Raw genomic sequence first — 27,593 nt, forward strand, 5'->3', positions numbered from 1 at the left:
CATATCTAATTCTTAGCTGGTGACAGGGTAAATGCTGGGAAGGTATTTCCCCTTGCAGACGAGTCCAGAACAAGAGGGTATGTTCTCAGAATAAGAGGCACTCATTTAATACAGACCTGAGGAAAAATTTCTTCTCTCAAATGGCCGGAGGTCTTTGGAATTCATTCTCTTGGGAAGATGTGAAGAATGAACATCTGAAACTGTTCAAAGTTGAAATAAAAGCTTTTCAGCCGGGAGACGGGAGAGAAAGTAAACTTGGAATTGGAATTGGTTTATTATTTTCTCATGTGCTGAGATACAGTGAAAAGCTTGTCTTGCTTTCTGTGAATACAGATCAAATCACTACACAGTGTATTGAGCCAGAATAAGGTAAAACAATAACAACACAGATTAAAGTATAAAAGCCACTGAAACAATGCAGGTAAATAATAAAAAGTGCAAGATCGTAACTATATAGATTGTGAGGTGAAGAGTCCATCTTATCATACAAGAATGTGAAAACAGTGGGTGATACATGCTTTCAGGTGCTCTATCTTCCATCTGATTGCTCAGGGCAGAAGAGTCTTTGATTATATCTTTGAGAGGGGCGGAGAGTCTTCGATTATGTTGGCTGCTTTTCTGAGGCAGGGAGAAGTACTGACAGAGTACATGGAGGGAGGCTGGTTCTTGTCATGTGCTGAGCTGTGTCCAGAACTCTGCAGTTTATTGTGGTCATGTGCAGAGCAGTTGCCAAGATACATGAATTGAGGTACAGTGAAGAGCTTATCATAAGATCATAAGATATAGGAGCAGAACTAGGCTATTTGGCCCATTGAGTCTGCTCTGCCAGTCAGTCATGGGCTGATCCAATTCTTTCAGTTATCCCCACTCCCCTGCCTTCTCCCCCTACCCTTTGATGCCCTGGCTAATCAAGAACCTATCTACCTCTGCCTTAAATGCACCCAAATGACTTAGCTTCTACAGCCGCTGTGGGAACAAATTCCACAGATCCCCCACCCTTTGACTAAAGTAATTTCTCCACATCTCTATTCTAAATTGACGTCCTTCAATCCTGAAGTTATGCCCTCTTGTCCTAGACACCCCCACCATGGGAAATAACTTTGCCATATGTAATCTCTTAAAGCCTTTTAACATTTGAAATGTTTCTATGAGATCCCCCTCATTCTCCTGAAATCCAGGGAATTTAACAAATTTCACGTCACATGCTGGTGATAATAAACCTGATTCTGAATAGAGCCCAGGAGCTGCCAGACGTTCTTTCATTCCTGGAATCATTCTCCTGAATCTTCTCTGGACCCTCTCCAAAGTCAGTGAATCCTTTCTAAAATCTTCATACGGATCAATTCATTGCACACTGCATTGACTAACTGCAAGGGAAAACGATGACAGAATAAAGTGCACATAAAGCCACAGAGAAAGTGCAGATAAACAAGGTGCAAGATCATTAGATTGTGAACATTAGGAAAATTGATCAACTATGATATTACTGAATGGGAATTGACTTGAGGATCTGAAAGTACATATAATCTTATGGTTTTAAATGTTGGCACATACAGAATTGTGGCACATCAAGCTGTGGCTTTGCATTAAACTACAACTCCCAGGAGGTCGCGCGCCCGCTCCTGCGATAAAAGACGGAAGGAGCTGGGCGCCTTTAGGTCACTTCCTGGAGGCTGGACTAGGCCTGTAGGCGGCCCCATGGCAGAGTGAAGCGACCGGGCTCGGAACGAGCGGCGGGGGTAGGTGACAGATAGTTACCGGGGCCAGGGAGGTGCGGGTTGCTGGGGCCGAGACCAGGCGGATGGGTAGCCGCCGGGGAGGCGCTGGCGGCAGGGAAGGTTCCGAGGTGGGCGGGGCAGGGGCAGGTGGTGTGATGCCTCCCCATCGAGGGCCGTGGAATAGCGGCGGGTGGTTGGGACCCTCGGCGGGGCCGGACAGGTTGTGGCCCGGAACTGGGTCTGCAGACACTGAACCCCCGTAATGCCAGGGTGAGAGTTCTTTGAGCCCCCTTCCCATTGCTGAGATGGAGAGAGGCTTTCAGTCCCTTTCCCAGGGCCAGAGTGGTGCGGGATAACACTCTTCCCCCTTCCCAGGACCAGGGCTTTGGGTGGGTATTTAACCCCCATGGGTGCAGGGTCAGATTCTGGGTCTGGGCTATGGTTGGGAGCACTGAACCCTTTTCCATTGTTAGTGGGGGCATTAAACCCAGGGAGAAAGCGTGTGGGGGGTATTGATTTCTATAGGCATTGGGTCATGGTGTAGTGGCTGTTTGGCTCCCTCCCCTGAGCGCTGGGGCAGAGTGAGATGAGGCATTTGACTCTGCAGGATCATTTCGGCCCACTCTCCCTGGGTATGTATGGAAATTAAATGTGGGGTGTGTTTGCTCCTCCTTCCCCAGGTACAGAGCCATGGGAGGAGGGAGTGATGATCTTCACTCTATTCCTGCTGCATCTTTGGCCCATCTGCCTCCATCCACCTGTCCACCAGCTTTTTTTCCCTATTTCCCTTTCACCCCTCCCCACCTTGCACCCTTCTCAGGGATCACTGGGTTGGCAGGATTTAGACAGTGGCCTCCTGCGCTGGTGTGAGGAGCCTTGTTTGGATTCTGTACTGAACTATTTGATGTCTGTGCTCTCACCCAACATCACTCGATAGCAGAGGTTCCCAAGCTTTTTAATGCCATGGACCCTTGCCATTAACGAGGTGCCTGTGGAGCCCCTGGTCTACAATGAAGAGAGCTGGGGTCCCCCTAGTCTTCTCGTTTTATGAAAACTAGCCTCTGCATCCAGCACATCTGGTTCATTTCATAGCCTGTCACACCAGACAGTCAGCCATTCTTGTCTAGCGCGTAGCGTCAGGATTGGTCTCCTTTAGGAGAAACCAGGTCACGGTATGAACGTTCCTGACTTGACCCTTTTTTTTAACGAGGCTGAGTGGCTAGTTCAGCGCTCAACCTGATACGGATGGAAAGCGTGCCCGGGAGGGGTGGGGGGGGTGCCGACTGGGTTCGAACTTGGGAGCCTTTGCTTCCGAAGTCGGGCGCTGATTCCACTGTGCCACCAGCCGACTGGCACATCTGGTCATGTCTGCCAAATGAACAACCCACTAACTCATTTTCAAGGACTCGACAACCTATGTTCTCTGTATTTTTTTTTAAATTTCCACTATTTGTTTTTTGGTTGATTATCAATCTTTGTTTATATATAATCTTTCATAAATTCTATTTAATTTCTTTACTTGTCTGCAAGAAAATGAATCTCAAGGTAGCGTATTTGTACTTTGATAATAAACTTACTTTGACTTGACAATGAAATGAAATCCCACTGCTAGCCATGTCTTCTCTTCCCCATTCCTTTCTGCCTTCATAGGGTTCACTCCCCCTCTAAGATTTCCTGGTCCACTCATCCTCCTTCACCTTCTGTTTGTGCACCTTCTCCCTCACCACCGTCCAAGGATCTCAACAGCTCTTCCAGGTCAGGCAGAGATTCAGGTGCACCTCCTCCAGCCTCATCTTCATTCAGTGCCCGCAGTGTGGCCCCCTCTGAATTGGCGAGACTGAGCACGGGCTAGGGAACCAGGTGACTGAGAGATGGGGTTGGACTTTCATGTGAGTCTGGAAGCCGGGGCCCAGAGGTCGAATGAGCGATCGGGGGTTTCTGAGGCCGAGCCCGAAGTTGGAATGCCAGTGTCTGAGGCCGAGGATTTTCTTGGTGTTGGAGGCTTGTCTGTGTGTGTGAGTAGGAGGGTGGGAAAGGGACTTGATTTGCTGTTGTGTTCTGCCGAACAACACAAGTAACAACGTGGCGTGCTTTGTTGGCTCTGGAATGTATGGCGACACTTCTGCGCTGTTCCCAGCACGTCCCTGGATGCGTTGGCTGATTACACCAGTGACACATTTGACTGTATCTTTCGATGTACTCGTGACAAATAAATGTAAATTTGATTTGCAGAGCACCAGCTTTTGTACCCATAGCTGCTCGGAGTTCCTTGTGTCTGCCATGTCATCTCCTTCCCATTCTTGGCCTTCTCCACTGACAGGGTGAGCCCCAATCAAAACCAGAACAATAGCGCCTCCTGTTGTGCCTGCATAGCCTACAACCCGATGTCTGACCATTGAATTTTCCTGTTGCGGGGAACCTTTCCCTCCTATTCTGTCCGCCAGGGTAAGCAAGATCTCCCAGTGGCTACACATTTTAATTCCACGTCCCATTCTCATTCATGGCCTCCTCTACTGTCAAGATGAAGCCACACTCAGGTTGGAGGAACAACACCTTATATACTAGCTGGGTAGCCTCCAACCTGATGGCATGAACATGGACTTCTCTTAACTTCTGTTAATGCCCCTCCTCCCCTTCTTACCCCATCCCTGATATATTTAGTATTTTTTGTTGTTGTAAAATTTTTTACCCCTCCTTTTTTTTTCTTTCTCTCTCTGCCCATCACTCTGCCTGTTCTCCATCTCCCTCTGGTGCTCCCCTCCCACTTTCTTTCTCCCTAGGCCTCCTGTCCCATGATCCTTTCCCTTCTCTAGCTTTGTATCCCTTTTGCCAATCACCTTTCTGGCTCTCAGCTTCACCCCACCCCCTCCGGTCTTCTATCATTTCGCATTTCCCCCTCCTACTTTCAAATCTCTTACTGTCTTTCCTTTCAGTTAGGCCTGACAAAGGGCCTCGGCCTGAAACGTCAACACTGCTTCTCCCTATAGATGCTGCCTGGCCTGCTGTGTTCCACCAGCATTTTGTGTGTGTTGCTTGAATTTCCAGCATCTGCAGATTTCCTCCTGTTTGCTTTTTGATGACGGTCTTGTGGTGAGACTTGTTCACTTTGTGATCACGAGTGCTGAAGAAGTCCAGAAGCTGGAAGAAAAATCGACTGGAGATGAATGTGGCCAGTTTCACTTAACTGCCAGGGTGGCACAGTAGCATGATGGTTAGCACAACACTTTACAGTATCAGTGACAAGGGTTCAATTCCTGTTGCTGATATAAGGAGTTCGTATGCTTTCCCTGTGACCATGTGAGTTTCCTCTCGATTCTCTGGTGTCCTCCCACAGTCCAAAGACCTACTGGTTGGTCATTGTAAATTGTCCTGTGATTATTTTAAATCGGGGATTGCTGGGCGGCGTGGCTCAAAGAGCTGTACCACGCTGTATCTCAATATTTAAACATAAATACTTTGCTGCTTCCTTACAACCAAGGACATTGTGGAGGCAATAGCTAAAGCCTCTAAAATCCAAAAGATTACAGGGGAGCCTAATGCTGTATCTTTCTGAAGCTTGTGGTTGCAAGCTGGTGACAGAACCTATTGACATAATTCTCTCCTTTGGGAGATATAGTTCTGAACAGCACACAGTGGATTTTTGTAAGTGGGAGCAGTCCCTCACCCGAATTTAGAAGGTTTGGTTCCCTTTTCAAGTGAGCTGTTGTGTGCAAACAGGGCATAGTCATTTTGTTCTTTTCTCATCCAGTTCACAGCCCTTTGCCTTTTCAAAATTCAAAGTAAATTTATTATCACCATATACTACCCTGAGATTCATTTTCCTGCAGGCATTCTCAGAACAGTGGATTCAATGAGAAACTGCACACAGACTGACAAGCAAACAGCGTGCAAAAGGCAAACTGCCAATACAAAAACAAAACAAGCGATAAATTGTTTGTTCATTATATGACATAGGTGATTGTGGTCTTTCCACGACCGTGATTGTTCTTGGAAAATGTTTCGATCGACGTTGTGTTGCATCTTTATTTAAAAAAAAAGAGTCTGGTTAGGCTATGCCTTGAATATTGTGTACAGTCTTATCAAGTCAAGTCACTTTTGTTGTCATTTCGACCATAAATGCTGGTACAGTGCACAGTAAAAATGAGACAGCGTTTTTCAGGACCATGGTGTTACATGACTCAGCACAAAAACTATACAGAATTACATAAAAAAACAATACGGAGGAAGCTACACTAGACTACAGACCTACACAGGACTGCGTAAAGTGCACAAAAACAGTGCAGGCATTACAATAAATAATAAACGGGACAATAGGGCAAGGTGTCAGTGCAGGCTCTGGGTATTGAGGAGTCTGATAGCTTGGGAGAAGAAACTTACATAAGTATAGGAAATGCGTTGAGGCTTTGGAGAGGGTGCGGAAGAGGTTTACCAGGATGCTGCCTTATTTAGAGGGCATGTGCTATTGCGAGAGGCTGGACAAACTCGGATTGTTCTCTCTGGGGCAGCGGAGGCTGAGGGGAGATCTGATAGAGGCTTTTAAGATTAAGTAGCATAGGTAGAGTAGGTGGGGTATCTTTATTTTACCCCAGGGTAGAAATGTCTAATACCAGAGGGCATGCATTGAAGGTGAGAGGGGTAGGTTCAAAGGAGATGTGAGGGGTAAGTTTTTTTTTACTTGGAGTCATGAATGCCTAGAATGCGCTGCCTGGTATGGTTGTAGAGGCAAACAGAGGCTTTTATGTGACCTCATGAATATGAGGAAGATGGAGGGATAAGTTTCTTTGGAGCTTTTTGATTTACTTTTTAGCTGGTTTGGCACAATGTTGTGTGTTGAAAGCCCTGTGAGTGAGCTGGTTCAAGAGCCTAATGGGTGGAGGGTAATAACTGTTCCCGAACCTGATGGTGTAGGATTGAAGGCTACCCTTCACCTCCCTGCCCTCTCCCCCACCTACCCTCCTTTCCTTTCACCTAGCTTCACTTGTCATCTGCCTGCTTATATACCTTCTCTCCTCCACCTTATTCTGGTTTCTTCCCTCTTCCTTTCCAGTCCTGATGAAGGGTCTCAGCCTGAATCATCAAATGTTTTTTCCTCTCCCTAGATGCTGTCTGATCTGTTGAGTTCCTCCAGCATTTTGAATGTTGCTCTCCACTTCCCTGCTGTTGGCTCCATGTCTCCTCATACTTTACCAATAATTGGAGAGCAAGCTCTGAAAGATTCAGTTGTACAACTATTCAGTAGTTTGGATAATATTTTCAGATGTCTTTTAATTTACTTACTCCTTGATTTAATTTCTAATTGCCACACACTTAATTGATACTGATTCTATTATACTAGAAGAAATAATTTCTCTGCATCTGTCTATAAATTATTGTTAGTCATAAGTTTGTCCATTTTGACATCTGTAAAGTAACATCCCAGCATGAGGTTCTGTTTTTCTCAGTAAACCTAGAAGAGATTGAGCTATGAAAGATAAGTTCTAAAAAGTTTGAAGTTCAAAGTAAAATTTATTATTGGTGTATATACGTTACCACATACAACCCTGAAATTCTTTTTAGCATATTTAGTAAATCTACAGAACAGTAACCATAAACAGGGTCAATGGACAGCAAATTGCAAATGCAGAAACATAGCAATAAATAACATGAATGAGAAAACAAAAGAGTCTTTAAATGATTGTAGTTATCCACTTTTATTGAAGAGCCTGATGGTTGAGGGGTATTAACTGTTCTTGAACCTTGTGAGAACCTGAGGCATTTATACCTTCTACTTGTTGGCAGCAGCATGAAAAGAGCATGGCCTGGCTGGTGACGATCTTTGATAATGGATGCTGCTTTCCTACAGCAATGTTCCATGTAAATATGCTTAATGGTTGGGAGGGTTCTACCTGTGATGGACTTGGCCGAATCCACTACCTCTTTGTAGGATTTTCCGCTCACGGGCATTGGTGTTCCCATACCAGGCTGTAATGCAACTAGTCAAAAAAAGATTAGGGGAAAGGTTAACTTCATTTATCACATAAACATTGAAACATGCAGTAGTGAAACTTGTGGATGTGCTATGTTGGCACCAGACACCTTTGGGCTGCCCCCACCACATCCCTCGGTTGTGTTGTTAACACAAATGACACATTTCACTAAGTTTCAATATACACATGATAAACAAGAATGTTGAATCTTGAAATGTCATTTGCATCGATGACCAACATAGTCCAATTCAGCAGGTTTTTTGGACAACTTTAATAATACTAATGATTTGGTTATAGAGCACCTTTCATGCAAATAAGATATAGGAGCAGAAGAAGGCCATTCAGCCCATTGAGTCTGCTCTGCATAGTTCAAGGTAGTTCCGATGTAGTTCAAAGTGCTTTACGATGGGATAAAGTACAAACATGAAAATAAAAGGCAACAAGTTATTAATTAAAAGCAAGGTTGAATAAGTTTAGAGCTAGCGTTTAAAAGTGTCAAGTAAGTCTGCATCCTTTTTAAATTTTAAGTTTTGAATTTCACAGTTTAGGAGTGTCGTTCAAAAAATGCTGACCTGTTTTGTTTTCTTTTGAGGGAGTTTCTTTAAATTTAAGAAACTGGCAGAAGAAGACCTGAGAGCTTGAGCAGGATTATAAAACTAAAGTGATTCTGTGATGTACTCTGGCCCCAGACTATAGAGAGATTTAAAAACAAGTAAAATAACTTTAAAATCGATTCTAAAAGATACAGGAAGCTAATGCAGAGTCACTAGAATGTGACTGATGTGCTCTTTCGTCCTGGTTTTAATTAAGTCTAGCAGCAGCATTCTGAATGAGTTGAAGTTTGTCCATAGATTATTTTGGACGGCCAGTGTAGAGACATTGCAATAATCTAGTCTATTACTAATCCAGCACTTTTTGCTTTACGGTAATCTAGGTGAACATGTCCAAGCTTCCAAGTAAAGACTCTTCATTGCGCGAGCGGTTCAAAAGCATTCTGGGTATTGGCACCCGTATTAGCACCAAACAAGCTGAATCCAAGCCAACGGAGTTCATAATCACTTTTGAAATACTAAAGGTATCGTAATGTATTTTCAAAAGATGTGATACCATTTTCGTTTGCAGAGTATTTCTGGTTAGTTCTGCATGGAATGTTTTTATGAAGAATGTTTTTTTCCCCTGAATTGCTTCCTCAGGATCTGAATATAGAGAGTGGACTTTACAATAGAATAAAAACTATTGGACATGTTTGTGAACTTGCTAGGACCAGGAAATTTGAAGAGGTAAGAACTGTTCTTGATGTGTTCATCCATGTAACTATCTTAGTTTTTACAGTTTGTTGTTGAGTGCTGCTGAGTTGTCGTCAACTCATGGCGACTCTGGAGGGTGTAGTTGTCCATTTGTTTTTTTGGGGCAAGATCAGGAAGTAGATTTCCAGGCCTTTTTCCCATGCGGATTCTGCTGATGGCCAGGTTGGGACCCTGCCAGATTCGAACCTGGGACCATCCGCTTCCATGACTGGCCAGCTCAATGCATTATTGGTTCCAGTTCAGCAATGCATTATTCTGGTATTTAACTGCAAAGGTGTTCTAGTTTCAGTATTTAGATCAGGGATTCCCAACCTGGGATCCACAGACGCCTTGGTTAATGGTAGGGGTCCATGGCAAAAAAAAAACGGTTGGGAACCTCTGATTTAGATGATCAAGTTATTTTTTCTCAAAGAATTTTCTCCCAGAGCAAGATATGCTTGGAGACTCTTTCTAAAAAATTATAATCTGGAATGCATTGCCTTTGGATGGTGATAGATAATACTGTTGTAACTTTACAGAGGGGACTGAATCTAAGCTTTTAAGGGGGCATATACTATGTAGAAATGAGGTTAGGGCAGGGAGCAGGGAACTGGGAACTATTTGGATCGTTTTGACACTGATTTGATGGACTGAATAGCTGCCTGTTTTTGTTTCTATTTATGTCTTTCTTTTGTGTTGGAACTGTTGTATTCAGTCTTCTCACTCAAGGATTTTTGCTAAACTGTTTCTTGCTATGCAGGAATACACTGTCTTGTCAAAGGTGCCAGTAATCTCTTTTTGTTGATTGTTTGATATTTAGCATGCAGTGGAGGCCGTGTGGCAGGCTGTCTTTGACTTGATGTCTGATGATCAGCCCTCAGAAGCCAGGCATGCAGTACTACACTTAATGAAAGCTATTATTCAGGGACAGGTAAGTTACAGTTGCTCTGCTTTGTGGGCTGAATTATTGGCACAGTTGGAGTTGCTCTTTCTCCTTGAGGCTTCTTCTGTTTGCTAAATCAATATCCATTTGTTAATAAGGCTTGTTCTATTTGTTGAAGAAACGGTCTATTGCTGAAAACTAAAGTTTTTAGGAACAATTGTTTTTGCAGATTAACTGAACTCAGAGTATACAAACACTTATTCCTCAAAGATACTTTATTTGTGCACAGGCAGAACTGTTTTTTATGCAGAATTACCTTATGTTATGGATATTGACTATTTGGTAAATTGAATTGTTACTGGCAAGATCAATTGCCATTCACAATAGAAATATTAAAAGTCAATAGAAACTACAAGCTGACACAGATGAATGATACTTTGAAGTTAGTAAAGCAATTGCCTGTCAGTTGGGGTGGGCTTTGCATCTTTCTGTTACTGTATTCTTGTATCTCTGGCACCCCCTACTGTGTAAAGGGGACCTTTGATCTTTAAAGAACTTTTTAAGAAAAGGTCTCACTTCAGAGACCCCACTTGTCTGATTTGACCACACACTGCTCCTGGTTATGCTTGCCTGGATGTTGTCTTTAACCCTTGCCTTGCTGCAACTCCCACGTGGCAATATACTAGCATTGTCAGTTCACACTTAAAGCTGCATTTTGTTTCTTTAGACTAGTGCTGCTGTTATGCAATTTTCTACTTGAATTTGGAACATTGAAATGCTCCACTTTTCCCATCTAAATTGGTAGATTTTGTTTGTATAATGCATATGCTGCTCATGTTCTTCTGTTAGCTTTATTCCAACATGTGTCTAGCTGGTGATTAGGTTTTGTGCTGTCAGGCTATTTTTTTAACAGTAAATTACAAGTTGTTAGTAATAAAATGAAAATTGCTTATTGAAGCTTCCCACGTATGCATTCAGTATTCTGGCATTCTAGATTGACTAGGATCTTTATTCTGTCTTTTGCATGTTTTGGTTTGTAACTACACAAAATTTATGTGGTGATTTTTAAAAATATATTATTATTAAATGATATATTCAGTACTGTGTTTGTTTAACCAGGGGGAAAGGCTTGGACCAATGAGAGCACACTTTTTCCGTGTTATCAAGGATTACCCTATGAATTGTGATCTACAGGAGAGACTAGAAGTCTTCAAAGCGCTAACAGAAAATGGAAAAGACATCACCTATCTTGAAGAAGACCTGTGTATGCATTTTATTTATTGTGGTATAGTGTGGAATTGGCTCTTCGAGCCCAGCATTCCTTCAATTTCATACTATAGCCTAATCATGGGTCAAGTTACAATGGTCAGTTAGACCACCAGCTAGTACATATTTAGACTGTGGGAGGAAACCCATGGGGAGAAAGTACAAACTCCTTACCGGTGCGCCGGCAATTGACCTGTGTTGTCGGTGCAGTAAAGCATTGTGCTAGCTGCTGTGCTGCTGTGCCACCCCATATATGGTTTGCATTTAGAAAGATCTTTAGAATGACTAGGGTGACACTGAAAAATTAGATTTAAGATCCCTTGGCATCGATGTTGTTTAGAGAGCAAAATACTAATGGTATTGGATAGACAAAAATACACATTCAAAGTAGTTTTCCTGACTGCATTAATGGTTTAAAATAACAATCCTCAACATTTGTATTGTGCTCCCATTAAGTGTAGTATCATGTCTCTTGATGCAAATGGCATCATCGGTTTAGGAAAATATTACTAAAGAAAAGGAATAATTTTTTTTTAACCCAAAGAAAGCAATGCATAGACCTTTTTAAATATTGTTCTGACTTGCTATATATGTTGAAATTGTGTAAAACTGGTTATGGAGAAATTATAGACATTGTTTGCAATTATTTTACTTAACAATACAGCTCAGAGTAAGCCCATCCAGTCCTTAGAGCCACGCTGCTGCAACAGCCCCACAACTCCTATTAACCCTAACCTAATCATGGGATAATTTACAAAAATCAGTTTGCCTACCTAGTATGTGTTTGGACTGTGGGAGGAAAACCCATTCATTCCATGGGGAGGACACAGAGAGACTGCTTGCAGAATGGTGCTGGAATTGAACTCCGAACTTTGAAATGCTCCGAGCTGTAGTGGTGTTGCACTAACTGCTAATTACATAAGCCTGCTTTGCAGCAACATCACCATAGTCTTGTTATCTAACCTGATCTCAGTGGTAGCTGGCTATGTATAAATACTGGGCATCAAAAAAAAATTCATCATTCGTGGTCAGCAAGCTGGGTTGGCAATTTGCCGAGTTATCCACCGTTATAGTGGGATTGGTATCTGACATATAAAAGCCTGTGTGATTACCCCACCCACACACCCCACCTTTAAGAGGCTGTTGACAGTGATTACATGATCATAGAGATTGCAAATCTAGCCTGGGCTCAGTAGCAGCAGCTACTGCAGATCCACATCTGATTGGGGGGGGTGGGGGGTGATGGGTGATCACAAGCTGGTCAATGGAGGTGCTGTCTGTTCCTCAGGGTGATTGAGCCTCTACTTCAGATGAGGGAGCCCAGTCTCCTTGCCAATGAGGAGGAGATTTGGTGGGAATACAATTGTCGCTGATAATCCCTTATCTATCTAACTCCATTTCAGCTCTTGGACTGGGTGCACCTTGCTTGGGGTTTGTGATCTATTTGCATTCTCTCCCCAACATCGGGATGAGGTGCTGTAATTCTTGATTGAGATACTTTGCTCTGATTTAGAGTTGTGACTTCAATATAATCTGTAGCCAAGTTATCTCAACTGCTCTGCCAGTCACAACAGGATTCAATTCTTGAGAACTGTTTGTAATCCAAACAGTTTGCAATTGATAATTAGTTTGTCACATGTACTGAGGTGCAGTGAAAAACTTTTTGTATGCCATCCATAGGATCACTTCATCATGTCATTACATCGAGGTGGTACCAAGGGGAAGGTATTAACAGAATGCAAATATAGTGTTACATTTACAGATAGTACAGGCAGACAATAAGGTGCAAGGCCATGACTAGATGATTAAATGGTGGAGTTGATTTAATAGGCCATATGGTCTAATTCTGCTCTTGTGTCTTCTGATGTGATAAATTGTCCACCAATAAGCCTGTTCAATAGTGTTAAACAAGGGGTAGATAACAAGTCAGAAATACAGCCGTGGGAACAAGCTGATCTCCCAAGTGCTCAGTCATGTGTACAGGCACATCGTTCAGGTGTTTATAAGCTGGAGTAGACCTGTGGTTGCTTAGATTAGAGAGTCTTCCCCCAGCTGATGCAGTAGTGTTAATGTTCACTCACATGAAGTGAGCCTAAGATTTATTTTTTCTTCTCTGCACTCTTAAATCTACTTTAAAAGGCTGTACTACCTCTGTTTATTATTTCCCCACGAGCTGCCACAGCAGTGAGAACATATGACTTGACTCATTGATCATAGTTTTTATATCAATCTGCAGAATGGTTATTAATAAACTGCAGAATAGCAGAGTAGAAGACTTTTCAATCTGTTGAGTTCTTAATGGCTCTGCACTGTGAGCAATCCAGCACACAAAATGCTGGAGGTATTCAGCATGTCAGTTGGTCAGTGTTTCTGGCCAAGACCTTTCTCAGAACTGAATAAGAGTCTGACTGAAATATTGACTGTTTGTTCATTTCCATAGATGCTGCCTGGTCTGCAGAGTTCCCCCAGCATTTTGCGTGTTGCTTTGGATTTCGATCACCTATAGAAACTCTTGTTTATAGTGAGCAATCCATCTATTCTGCTACCACTGCTTTGCTCCAAAGCCATCCATGCATTTTCTTTCCTTCAGTGTAGCCCCAAATTGGTTCCTACTGCTGGGGTTACATTGGTTTAATGATGGCTTAGAGACCTCCATTATGATCCAGAGGTGCCTGTCCAGACTCTGCTGACAGTGAATTTTAAACCACTGGAAATCACTGGCTTGTTATGTTTATTGTTTAAAAATAGTTTGGTTCACTAACCTCCCTTTCTTGTCTAGCTTGGCTAATGCTTAGCTGTCCTTTGAATCAGCCCACTAAGAAATAAGAATTCTGAATATGGATTAATTAATTACTTGTACTTGTGCCATATGTTGGTAATATGAAAGAGTTTTCACCATAACCAGGTGAATCAGTTGTGTTTTATGCCCATGTTGTCTAAATGAGAATTTGTTTTAAAGTTTGAAAGCAGTCTAATTTTGTCTTTGTATTTGTTAAAGCCTTATTTGTTCTCAAGTGGTTAGAAATTGGTCTGACAGTGGAGTTTCTGGAAGTTCTGGTCAATCTCGTCAAATTCAACAGTTGCTACTTGGATCAGATTGTGGCTCAGATTGTGCAGTAAGTGAGAAAGTTATTTTGTGAAACTTCCTTTTGCAGAGTTATAGTGAATGGTTAAAACTGCAGGAATTCTCTATTGGTGCCTAAATCCTCCTCATCCGTGTATTGGCTACAGTTCCTGGTTTTAAAATGAAATGCTTATGGCCTCGTGCAAGTTTGTGTATGGGAGTTTGGCACTTTCTTTCTTGGTCACTAAGAGGCCTTGGTTTTGGATTCTTAGACTGAAATCAAGAACATAACATCTATCTTTTCTTTTCTCCCCAAGTTCCCTGTCCCTACCCATTATCCCACATTACTCCTTGGAGAGCTGAATGCTAAAACTATCTACCTACTTTGTTATTCTGAAGAGCTCAGAGTCATAGAGCCATACCACGTTGGGGAAAAAAGGTCCATTGACCCAACTCTTCCATGCAGACCTAGTTGCTAAATTAAACGAGTCCCAATTATCTGTCCCATAAGCTCTAAACCAGGGGTTCCCAACCTGGGGTCCACAGACCCCTTGCTTAAAGGCATAGGTCCATGGCATTAAAAAGAACCTAAACCCCTCCTACCTATTTTATAAAGAATAAGCATTAATAAAAATGCATTAAGGGCTGTAGCTGGAGGCACAATTCTTAGAATCCCAGAAATTTACAGCACATGACATTTGAATTGTCCAATTACATTTGAATATGGTGATAGTTTCTACCTTAAGGAAATGAGTTCCAGGCAACTTCTGCTATGTGTGAAAATACATTATTCCTCTGCACCCTATGATTCTGGTGGTAGTTAAATCTGTAAGCTTAGTTACCAAGTTCTTTGCTTAGAGAAATGGTTCAAAATAATTCAATGTCATTTGGAGTGCATATGTGTAAAAGAGAATGAAATAATTGTTCTGGATCTGATGCAGTAATTTAAAGAAAGCCAATGCAACTAACAACACTTATAAAATATACAATAAATTTACATACATAGCTTGTATTATGTACATTGTACATAGTGATGCTTGGAATAGGAGTGACTGTACGTATGGTGACTGACTGGAAATGATAAGTGGTCATTTTGGGGGGGTGGGTTAGTGGGTGGAGGTGTTGAGAAGCCTTGATGCTTGGGGAAAGTAACTGTTTTTGACTCTGGTCCTGGCATGAATGCTACACTGCCACCTCCCTGATGGGAGTGGGACAGACAGTCCATGAACAGGGTGGGTGTTGCTTCCTTGGTCTCACTTTTTTCCAATGCAAACAACCCCAGACTAGTTGATCACAACTGAACTTCTCCAGCTTTAGTCGCATCTTTGTATATTTTCTCTGCATCCTCTCTAGTATTAGCACATTTCTCATTGAACTTGATCTAGTCACGGTTGTACACTTCCAACAAAGCCTCTCCAATCGTGCATGCAAACCCTTGATATCAACAGTCTCTTAGTCATAGAGTACTACATCACAGAAACTGTCCCTTCGGCCCATCTTGTCTGTGTCGACCTATTATTTTGCTTAGTGCCATCTTACTCATTGAGAGATATTCAAGTTTGTTGCATTGATCACATTGATGCATGAATTTGATTTCTATGCCTCTGAAAATAGGATTATGTTGTCCTAAATAACACAAACAAAATGCTGAATGAACTCAGTAGGTCAGGCAGTATCGATGGAGGGGAATAAAGAGGCGATGTTTCAGGCTGAGACCCTTCATCAGGCTTGGGCTTGAAATGTTGGCTCTTTATTCCCCCCATAGATGATGCCTGAACTGAGACCCCTCCAGCATTTTGTGTATGTTCTAGGTTTCCAGCAGAATCTCGTGCTTGTCATCCTAAACCAGTCTTTAAATATCTTCAGAATTTCTGAAAGGTGCAATGGAATAAATTTACATTACCTCGTAATTTTAATTTACATTTCTGTAGTTATCCTAGTTATTCAGTATAATTTGTTTCGCTGCAAATTTTGTTAAGTGGTGATGTATATTCATTTTACTTGCAGTAAGATCTGCGTCCTCTGTAATCTGACTACAGTGCCAACAGATATAGAGGTTAGTGTCTAATATGTGGTGCACTATCAGCTTGCATAGTATCATAACATTTTCTATGTGCTGTAAATTTATTTAATTCATCTAACTGAAAATCCCCTCAAATATTTGTGATGTGCTGTTTTTTGCATGGATGATTATAGTTTGTTTTCATGTGAAATGAAGCCTTTTATTTAAGTAATTGAAGTACATTTATGAACCAAGCTTGTAATGGAGTTCATTTGACTTACTATGGTGTCAGCTTGCTTGGGGATAAAATTGATACTCGCATGTTTATTTTGGCATTAATTTTTAAGGAAGTGGTGTCTTATGTATATACTTGGTGGAGTAGACTCAATAGGCTGAAAGTCCTAGTTTTGCTCCTATGTCTTATGATCTTATGGTCTCAGTTTTTTTTTACATCTTACTTCTAGAATGCTAAAACACAGAATAATTTGTAGCTAACACAATTTCCAAGAGTGGAAATTTTGCTGTATCACTTGCTCTAAATGTGGATTGAAATTTCTGAGTTGATTTAGTTTAATTGGTGGAAGCAGTTTATTTGCTAGTTAATCCTGATCTGTTCCACAGTCTGTCTGATAATTACAATTCAAAAGCAATCTGGGTCATGCTCTTTTCTCATTACTACCATCGGGGAGGAGATACAGGAACCCAAAGACCCACAGGAGATGATTTAAGAACAGCTTATTATGTTATTATTCCTTTTTTAATTGCACTCTTTAGGTATTGGGTAATTTACAGCACCTTTTGTATCTTTGCACTGTACTGCTGCAAAGCAAATTTTACGATGTACAATTCAATGATAATCTGATTCTGATTGTGAAAGCAGAGCGGATTAGTTTAAATTTACATCATGATTAGTTTAGACTGTTGACCAAAGGGTCTGAAACTGTACTGTAAGCTATGTTCTCTAATTCAGAAGCTGGTCAGCTGTAGGAGGTATTATAATAGTGTTGATTCTTACCTTGGTCATCTAACTTCAGTGAATGACCATACAAATCTTAATTCAAGCTGCCCACAACTTTATTATATCAAGTGCAAATGTTTGTACTAGTTAAATTTTGCTATTTCTCTTGGAGCAATGCTCAACCAAACTATTCTGCTTACTTGCATTGAAATGGGGGAATCTTCTATTACCTAAAGAACCTTCTCCCTGCCCCAGGCGCTGGGGTCTTCATTGTGATAGTTGGGGCTGCTCTCTCTGAAAACCATTTATTATTCCCTCCGCAGTTCAGTGCAGTTATACTTTGATTCTGTTGGCTCTAATTCATCGGGCCTTCCTGTGGCTCTGGCCAAAGCTACAGGTGGCACCCCCTCACTGCATTCCTCCAGTATCATTCCTTTGCTTTTTGTTTGGTGAATCAGGCCATTTCACACTAATCATAGCGTTCAAGCCAGATACTGGCTTGGGCCACTCCAGTTGAGTTACAGCTACTCTAATAAGACGGTGTTAAATTGTTTTGCTTATCGAAGAGCATCCCTTGTTTGGAAATTGTCTGATTAGCAGAGGTAGGACTTCTGTTGTGTCCACTTTCCCGTACTTCAAACCAGAGTTAATTCAGGAAACTTCAAGCAGCTGGCAAGAACGCAGACACTTGTTTTGTCTACTCCTTCACAATCCTTGTTCAGTGAGCTCTTCCATGGAATTTTAATTTCTTCAGTAAATAGTCTCAGCTGCCAATATTACTGTAGTAGGGTGTGACTGGAAGAGAATGAATCAGGTTCAGTGCCACTGATATGTCGTGAAGTTTGTTGTTTTGTAGCAGTACAGTGCAGAACATAAAAAAGAATTACTATTAGGTTGTAAAAGAAAAAATATGGAAGTGCAAAAAGAGTACAGAATAGTGACATAGTTTTCATGAGCTCATGCATTGTTCAGAAATCTGATGAAGGGGAAGAAGCAATTTGGAGGGTAGGAAGGAATTGGATGGTGAGGCTTCTTAATGGTGGACGCTGCCTTCTATAGTCACATCTCTTGACGATGTCCTTGGCGGGAAAGCTCATGCCCATGATGGAACTGGTTGCATTTACTACCCTCTGCAGCCTTTTGTACATTGGTGTCTCCATACCAGATGCTGATGCAACCAGTCAGAATGCTCTCTATGGTTCAACTGTTAAAATTTGCTAGAGTTTTGTGTGACATTTCAAATCTTCTCAAACTCCTCCATGATTGCATTGGTATGTTGGGTCCAGAATAAGATTTTTCTGAGATATTGACACCTAGGAACATGAAACTGGACACCCTTCCAGCACTGACTCCTCAATGAGAACTACTGTGTGTTTTCTCAACTTTCCCTTCAGTCTACAATCAGTCTGATCTCACTGATATGGGGTGCAAGGTTTTTGTTATGACATCACTTAACCAGCCAATCTATCTCACTGCTGTACGCCTCCTCCTTACCATATGAGAATCTGCAAACAACACTGGAGTTGTGAATTTCCAATCATATGAACTGACCAGACTTCATGTGTGCTTTTCATAGACAAAAGCAATTGTTCATATTTGAGATTTGAGATTTCAAGATTTGATTTGTTTTTGTCTGGGAGCATATGAATGTATTGAGAGCATGAATAATACTTTAGACAGCCCTTTTATCCATGTAAGAAATAGCTTTGTTTTTTTTTGTATTCATTGATTGTGAATATAATCTGAAATTGCTTACTTGGATAATTGATTTACGTCGGTGCTTTAAATTGACTTGAACTAACTTACTTTCCCTTTTCTATTTTCTGATTATGATTTATTTAAATTTTTATTATATTTACTTCGATTTGTAATTCAGGGAGCGTGAAGTGCAGAATCAAATACTGCTGTGATGATTGTGTGCTCTAGTATCAATTGTTTGGTGACAAAGTAAATTCATATGGCAGTCTTGTAGTGCACTGCTCTTTTTCTAGACATGATTTTGAAGTTGAAATTTAATAATTATTTTAATATAGAGATTCCTTTCTCGCAGGTCTCCTTGCAAGTCCTTGATGCTGTTGTCTGCTACAACTCTTTGCCTTCAGAGTCCCTCCCAGGATTTATCATAACACTTTGTCATACAGTGAATGTCAAGGAGTTCTGTGAATCTTGTTGGAAGGTAGGACAACAACCAAAAACGTTTGACTGTGAATGTTGTGTATTTAATAGTTCAGTAGTATTTCCGCTATCTTGTATACATATTGGGTGATTAAGCATTCTTCATTCAATAATTCTTTATAGGTAATATGTAAAAATATGTAAATTGCATACTTCATCATGAAACCACGTGATTCATGTGTGCCTTGCCTCAACTAATCTCTAAGCTAGACCCACATTTTGGACTGCCATGTCTTCCTTTGAATTAGTTTATCTAGATAATGTGTTTGTCTAGACTTGTTCTTTTTTAGTTATAAGGCGAATTTCTTTGCTTTGCATGAAGGTTTTGTTCTGGTAAATATTTGAGGAAAAATTCAGTCTTCAAGTAGTGATGTTCAAAGTAAATTTGTTATCAAAGTACTTGTATGTCACCATATACGACATTTTCTTGGGGGTATTCACAATAAATACAAAGAAGCACAATAGAATCAATAGAAAACTGCACACAAAGATTGGAAATGTGTAAAAGATGGTGAATTGTGCAAATGATAAAAAGTAATAAATATTGAGAACATGATTTGTGGAGTTGTGACTTGTGGAATCAGTTCAGTGTTGAGGTGAGTGAAGTTATCCTTGCTGGTTCAGGAGCCTGATGGTTGAAGGGTAATAACTGTTTCTGAACATGGTGCTCTGGGACCTAAGACTCCTGTATCTCCTTCCTGATGACATTGAATTTGGTGTTGGAAGCATGTTTCAATTCAAGGACAGTGACCCAAGCTAAGATTTAAGGAATTAAATTTAAGTAAGTACAGGAGTTTGAAGTCCCAGTGATTAAAGGACAGGACCTTCCCCTTCAGTGGGGTTTTAGAATGATCCATGAACACTGTCATAATTTAAACTAATTTTGTCTCTGCAATGCACTGCAGCCATAAAAAATGAAGTTTATGTCAAATAAGTTGGTGATAATAAATCTGATTGCGACTTTTTTTCCTCTTTTTTTTTTAGCTGATGCGAAAGGTCCTGGGAACTCACTTGGGACACAGTGCAATTTATACAATGTGTCGCATTATGGAAGATAAGTACGAATACATTTTAATTCTGATTTTTATGTAAAAACGCCTTATTTATATTTGTACAGTATATGCTTCAAGCATCAGTCAGTAATTTGATTAAACTTTGTTTTGTTGTTAGAATGCACATGGATGATGCGGCCTTGTTGAGAGGTGCAGTATTTTTTGTTGGAATGGCTCTCTGGGGTGCACATCGTCTCATTACCCTGAAGAGTACCCCAACATCTGTTTTACCCTCTTTTTATAAGGTAAAATTGGGTGATTTTTATTCAACAAGAAGTATCTTTGGATTCTAAATTGGTTCCTTAATTGCACTTTGGTTTCAGCAGAGGAATATGTGCAACTTTTCACCAATTTTTTTTAAAGTGTACTGTACTTACCATTCTGATAAGTGTTGGGAATGGAAAAGTTTAATACAGAGCTACATAAACCATAAGACATTGGATCAGAACTCTGCCATATGGCCCATTGAGTCTTTTCTGCCATTCCATCATGGCTGATTTGTTGTCCTTCTCAACTCCACTCCCTGCCTTCTCCCCGTAACTCTTGACACTCTTACTAACCAAAAATCTATTAACCCTCACTTTAAATATACCCAATGATTTGGCTTCCACAGCCATCTGTAGCATGAATTCCACAGATTCACCACCCTCCAGCTAAATGAATTCCTCCTTACCTGTTCTAAAAGGAACTCACTCTTTCTGAGGTTGTACCTTTTCAGTACTAAGGGTATGAAGAACATTGGGTGCTCAAGTTTCCTCCCACATTCCAAAGATGTACAGGTTAGGAGGTTGATCGGCCACGGGGGTGTAATTGGGTGGCACAGGCTCATTGGGCCAAAGAGCCTATTATCATGCTACATCCCTAAGTAAAATAAACAAATAAAACAAACTAATTAAAAAAACACTCAATTGCTTCATTATGCTTGAAGTGCTTCCAAAACTATTGAGTTGGTCAAATGGGATCTTTGAAGAGAAATAAAACTAATTTTTCAGGTTGACCTTTTCATCAGAAGTAATAAAAGGTATGAGAGACAGTTAAGATGCAGATAGTGTGAGCATGAGGTAGTTCTGTCTCCTTATCATCTTTTTTTATAGCCAGGTCTTTTAGCTTAACCAGCACTTTTTTTTGATTAAACATGCTAAGTTGGCCAATGTTCTCTCAAAGTGAAACATTCAGCAAGTTGCATAAATAATAAAACACAGAAGCAGAATTAGGTCATTTGGCCCATTGAGTCTGCTCCTCTGATCATTATTCATCCACTTAACTGGCATTCGAGTTTTATACTGCTCAGTAATCAGAATCAGATTTTATTATCACTAATTAATTTTTTTTCCCCAGTTACTTTGTTTTGCAGCAGCAGTATAGTGCAATACATGAAATATACTACAAATTATCATAAATATATGTATATTTTTAAAAAAAGATAAAATAGAACAAAAAGAGCAAAATAGCGAGGTAGCATTTGTGGGTTCATTGTCAATTCAGAAATCTGATGGTTGAGGGGAAGAAACTGATCCTAAAACGTTAAGTGTGTCTATTCGGGCTCCTGTACCTGCTCTCTGGTAACAATAAACAGTGATCATCATCTGGCTGGTGGGTGTCTTCAATTGTGAATGCTGCCTTTTTGTGGCACCACCTTTTGAAGTCCTCGATGATAGAGAAGCTAGTGTCTATGATGGAGCTGGCTGATTTTACAACACACTGCTGCTTTTTCTGATCCTGTGTGGTGGCCCTTTCATATCAGACAGTGATGCAACCAGTCAGAATGCTCTCCATGGTACATCTGTGGAAATTTACTGAAGTTTTGGTAACATCAAAAAAAAAAGTAAATGATACTGGATAAATCAGTCCCCTTCAAAGTGGTAACTAAATGTAATGTAGGGACTCTAAATTTGTTTCGCATTACAATTGATAATGGATGTAGAAAACCCACATAGTAATTCAGACCTTATTGTGCATACTTACCACAGAATAATTAATTCAGATCTGTATTTCCGACATTCAGTAAATTGTTGAATGTTGGAGATGTTAGTATGTAATAAATAGTTGCTCTAAACTCGGGCAGTATTAGATGCTCTTGCAATTAATGTTAGTGTCACTATCTTGCGGGCATAAAGCTAATATTAACTGATCAGTTTACAACTGAATTTTTATGTTGTATATAAAATTTAGAGATACTATGCAATTTTTTTTCTTTCAGGCTATGACAAGTGCTAATGCTGTAGTGTCCTATGAAATAGTTCTGTCCATCACTCGATTAATTAAAAAGTATGGAAAAGAATTGCAGGTAGTTACCTGGGAACAACTTCTGGATATTATTGAGCGATTACTTCAGCAAATTGAGGTAGGTTTGAAGTCTGTATGCTTGAACATTTGTCACCTTAATCTAAAATCCGAGTTGTTTCCCTGAATACAAATAATATCTATGAACGGGTAACAAACAAAATGCTGGAGGAATTCAGCAGATCAGGCAGCATTTATGGAAAGGATGAAAGGGGCTATTTGCCCCTTCAGATAGCTGAGATTGTTTTCAGTTATTGTCTGCTGTCTCTCTAATGTCTAATTTTTTTCTGGTGGAAAGTTGCGTAACCTATCAATTGCGAAGGAATAAGATGCCTAAATTTGTAATGCGTATGCATTCCCAAAGTCTGAAGTAGATGGAGAAGCTTGTGTTCAATTATAGCAGCTTGTTGGATTTTTACATTTTGAATTGGTAATGAACTCCTTGGTTCATCATGCCCACACCAACTTTTCTGAAAGATATTTCTTGTTGGATTCAGCCCATTATTCTTCACACACATCTCTACATTTCCTTTTCCAATTGTGTATTCAATAGCCCATATTGCTGAATCTGGTTCTTAATGTACATCAGGTCATTTCCCCTCCCCAGTTATGTTATTGATACATCCATATTGGAAACCATATCAGTTCCATTCCCAATTTCCCATGGTCTATGGAGGCTTTGGCTGATTAGTGAGTGTTAAATGCTGTAAGTTTTTGTTATCATTTAACTGTTTCACTTTTTTATTGTTTAAAAGCTTTGAAGTTTTTTTACCTTTAAAGGTTTTTATCCAAGCTTCTAAATAGTTAAAAGACTTGTTATTAGATGTTTTAAAATATGACTGCTTGTAATGAAAATAAAAACAGCAATCCAAGAGAGCCTTTGCTTCCCCATCCACTACCAGGAAGACCATGGGAGAAGCTTGGCACAGATCTCTTTCGCTACAATGGTGCAGAATATCTGCTTTGTGTGGACTACTATTCAAAATATCCGGAAATCACCAAGTTAAGTGACACGTCCAGTCAAGCTGTCATTACCGCAATGAAGTCGACATTTGCAAGACATAGTATTCCAGATATTGTCGTCAGTGACAATGGTCCACAACATGCCAGTGGTGAGTTTAGAGAGTTTTCAGAAAGCTGGGAATTTCAACATGTTACTTCCAGTCCTGGGCACGCTCAGTCTAATGGACAAGCAGAGAGAACTGTACAAACTGTGAAGAACATGCTCAAGAAGGCACAAAGCAGCAACAATGACCCGTACATTGCTCTGCTTGAATACCGCAAGACACTGATTGAAGGTGTGCAGTTCTCTCCTGCGCAGCTGTTGATGGGACGTCGTCTGAAGTCCAAGCTGCCAATATCCACAACTCTAGTGACTCCTGAAAGTAATGCTCAAGTACATGACAAGCTAAAGTACAAGCAAATAAAGCAAAAGAGCTACTATGACAGACATACAAGACGGTTACTAGATCTGCATATAGGTGAAAATCTCAGAATTCAGAGAGGAGACACTTGGCAGCCAGCTGTGGTGGTGAACAGGCATCAGCAACCAAGATCCTTCATAGTTCGCACACTGGATGGAAGAGTCTACAGGAGGAACAGGAAGCATCTGCTGAAGACAGATGAGAGGGTGTTTCCACGTACAGATACACAGGACATTTCCATGGATACAGACATGGAAACAAACGACACCAAGAGTGAGGGACGTGACAAAATCCCACGACGCAATGACGGTGAAAGTTCGGCACAGACAGACCGAGGTGGAACTGCAGACACAGAGGTTACATGAGAGACTGACTGTGAAGGACAAGCACAGTCACAGTTCTATCGCACAAGATCTGGGAGACAAATCAAACTTCCAGCTAGATACAGAGACTAGATCTACCTACAGTCTTGCACAGTTTGAGACAAAATCACAAGTTATAAGTTCCAAGGTGTGAAATAAAAGGTTTATTAATCTATTAGTAAAAGAAAATACACCTCTGTTAGTATTGTAAGATACAATGTAGAATACAGTATAAGAAGTTAAGATTTTTATTAGTTTATGTCATGGCTGTTGTAATGTTAGAAAGTCATACCTAGAGGCATTGTTTTGGTAATTCACAGTATTGTAAAAAAAACTTGAGAAGGAGGATGTAATATGTGAGTATTCGTAGGTCAGAGTGTGTGTGATGTCAACGCGGGTTTTGTAAAATGGAAGTTTGGTGAATAAACGTGTGTTTAATATTGCGGTGTCCGAGTCACATTAATGCTACATGCAGTATGAGTGAAGCTATAGATCACGGCCTCTGACAGGACCCCAGGCATTTTGAAAAGGGAAAAAGAGCTGTTTTTGAATTTGAGCTGTTTCATGGACAAGCTGGAAAATCTAGAAAAAATCTCTGGCACCGTATTTAGCTTCTCCCCCCAACTCCAATACTGACCAATTTGCCAACCTGAGCTGGCCCTACTGGTACCATTTGGCCCTTATCCCTTTGAACCTTTTCTACCCATATACCAGTCTTAATGTCTTTCGATATCTCTACCACTTCATCTAGCTACTAGCAGATCATTCCCTATTCCCACCATTCTCTTTTGGCGGGGGGGGGGGGGGGGGGCGGGAGGGAAGCCTGTTCCTTAATTCTGTTTTGTGTAGTGGTTAGCATAACAGCCTGAGGGCCCTGGAGTTCAGCTCGGGTGTTATCTGTAAGAAAGTCTGTTCATTCTTCCATGTGCACGTGTTTCCTCCGGGTGTCCCAGTTTCCTCCCACGCTCTAAAGATGTACTGGTTAATAGGTTATTGTAAATTGTCCTGTGGTTAGGCTTGGATGAAATCAGTGAGCCGGTGGGCTGGAAGCGCCTGTTTCACACTGTCTCGTGAAAGAAACTTAAGTCTATCCACTGCAGCTTTACACTTCCTTCCATGGGGAAAAGACTGCCTGCTGTGAGAAATTGGGAAAATGTGTATAAATTCAAAGCTCTATTTTAAAAAGACTTAAACATGTTATTTGAATTCACTAACATAATTAAGTAACTTGTACTTTAATGTTGGTTGGACATCCCCTTAATTATCTTTGTGGTCCTAATTTTTAGACACTGGGTAGTAACGAACTGTCTGTTATTGTACATGAGCTGCTAACCACAATAGAAGAGTTGTATGAACAAAAAGATTATCACGGTCCTCAGGAACGATTATTTGCACTGATTGAAAAGTGTTCCAATAAAAGGCCGGTAAGATTCTAAAGTTGCTACTATGCTCTTGGTCAAATTACTTTTGTGGTGTATAATCAGCTTAAAATGATCATTTCTTTAAGTGTAGTTATTGAAATTGTCATTGATGCACAGATGCAGCTATATTATCGTAGACTAAGCTTATACAGTGTAAAGTGTGGTTTGAAATGTATTGTGTAGGCATCTAGAGTAGATAGAGAAGTCAAATTGAAGAGGCATTGCTAACATTTGCATGTATCTATTCCTCTGCTATAATGCAAGGTCTTGGTGTGAATGTTTCTTAACGAAATAATTGATCACGCACCTACAGAAACATTATCAATAAGACTGAAAGAGTGCAGAGAAAATTTACAAAGATGTTTCTGGGTCTTGAGGACCTTAGTTATATGGAAAGTTTGGGCCAGTTAGGACTTTATCCCTGGAGCATAGGGGAATGAAGGGAGATTTGAATGAGGTCTACAAAATTGAGGGGTATAGATACAGTAACTCTAAGCAAACTTTTTCCACTGAGGTTGGGTGAGACTAGAACTAGAGGTCATGGGTTAAAGGTGAAAGTTGAAATGTTTAAGAGACAAGAGGCAGATCTTCGCTTGGTGAGTGTAGAATGAGCTGCCAATGGGAAGTAGTGGATGTGGGTTCAAATGCAACATTTAAGAGAAGCTTAGGTGAGTACATAGATGGGAGGTGTGTGGAGGGCTATGGTCCATGTCGTGACACTAGGCATACTAACAGTTTGGTATGAACTAGGTGGGCTGCTCCTGTTTGTATTCTGTAATGCTCCATGACGATGCAGTGATTGACTTGTGATTTAAGGCTGGTAGATCTCGTTAATTTTTTTCATTGTGTTTTGCCTTAAACATCTGAAGGAGATGTCAGTCCTTACACTAGTGTCATACCGGGCTCAGTCAGTTCATCCTGCCAAATACTGCTGGATTCAGAATCTGCAGAAACTAATGGAGAAGTTCTTCAAGTAAGAATCCACTTTCAGTTACTGTCTTGTGTCTTGTATTTTTATTGACTTGTAAGTTTTGTGGGGTTATTTGTTTTTTTTTCTACCTGATTCTTCATCATCATCGTCATGTGCTGTGTTGTATCATGTGGATGATCACTGTCTACATGACCATGATCATTCTTGGCTAGTTTTTCTACGGAAGTGGTTTGCCATTGCCTTCCGGGCAGTGTCTTTACAAGGGGGATGACCCCAGCAGTTATCAACACACTTCTGAGATTGTCTGCTACATAACCAGGGCATGATATGCAGCAGTTACTTATATGACCATCTACCACTTCCTCCCATGGCTTCACATGACCCTGATCAGGGGGTACTTTGCAGGTGCTGCATCTTGCCCAAATGTGACCTGCAGGCATGTGGAGGGCAGGAGTGCCTTGTACCTCATTTGATTGAGACATATCTCTACTCTACCACCCATCTTTCTGATTATCGCACTGCAAATCCAGATTTATTCTTGTAAATCCTTGTGCATTTGGTCTTAATAACTCATCTTATCTTCCAGGAATGAAAGTCGAAGCGCCATTCGCAAGAAAGCACTTGACGTCCTGCTATTTATTTTGAGCATTAATAGACAATTATATGAAGTGAGTGAAAAGACTTTTGGGTACTTTCAAAGATTTGGCAGCCAGATTTTTATGTGGAAAAGTTTTAAGGCAGTTGCTATAGGGTATTTTTGCACACCTGAGCCTGGTTTTGGAAATCTAAAGCAACAAGCCGG

The 27,593-nt window shown here is 40.7% G+C and overlaps 1 protein-coding gene across 7 annotated transcripts in view; it reads left to right on the forward strand.

The window, feature by feature from the left end:
• Window positions 1-1,671: 1,671 nt before the first annotated feature.
• The window catches only part of tsc2 (TSC complex subunit 2), a 132,337-nt gene continuing 106,415 nt past the window's right edge, over window positions 1,672-27,593 (forward strand). For 3 of the 7 annotated variants that reach the window (XM_059979049.1, XM_059979053.1, XM_059979054.1), the window contains exons 1-14: window positions 3,958-4,039; window positions 8,619-8,759; window positions 8,878-8,964; window positions 9,791-9,901; window positions 10,973-11,117; window positions 14,118-14,235; window positions 16,191-16,239; window positions 19,194-19,319; window positions 20,303-20,376; window positions 20,489-20,615; window positions 22,571-22,714; window positions 25,726-25,863; window positions 26,730-26,833; window positions 27,378-27,459. In XM_059979049.1, coding sequence (XP_059835032.1) covers window positions 8,625-8,759; window positions 8,878-8,964; window positions 9,791-9,901; window positions 10,973-11,117; window positions 14,118-14,235; window positions 16,191-16,239; window positions 19,194-19,319; window positions 20,303-20,376; window positions 20,489-20,615; window positions 22,571-22,714; window positions 25,726-25,863; window positions 26,730-26,833; window positions 27,378-27,459 — 1,440 coding nt within the window. In that variant the 5' untranslated portion in view covers window positions 3,958-4,039; window positions 8,619-8,624. Of the gene's footprint in view, window positions 1,740-3,951; window positions 4,040-4,147; window positions 4,164-8,618; window positions 8,760-8,877; window positions 8,965-9,790; window positions 9,902-10,972; window positions 11,118-14,117; window positions 14,236-16,190; window positions 16,240-19,193; window positions 19,320-20,302; window positions 20,377-20,488; window positions 20,616-22,570; window positions 22,715-25,725; window positions 25,864-26,729; window positions 26,834-27,377; window positions 27,460-27,593 lie in introns of those variants that run through there. The other 4 variants (XM_059979050.1, XR_009513865.1, XM_059979052.1 and 1 more) reach the window with 4 other exon arrangements.

Source organism: Hypanus sabinus, chromosome 9 (assembly GCF_030144855.1).
Source record: "Hypanus sabinus isolate sHypSab1 chromosome 9, sHypSab1.hap1, whole genome shotgun sequence".
Lineage (NCBI taxonomy): Eukaryota > Metazoa > Chordata > Chondrichthyes > Myliobatiformes > Dasyatidae > Hypanus > Hypanus sabinus.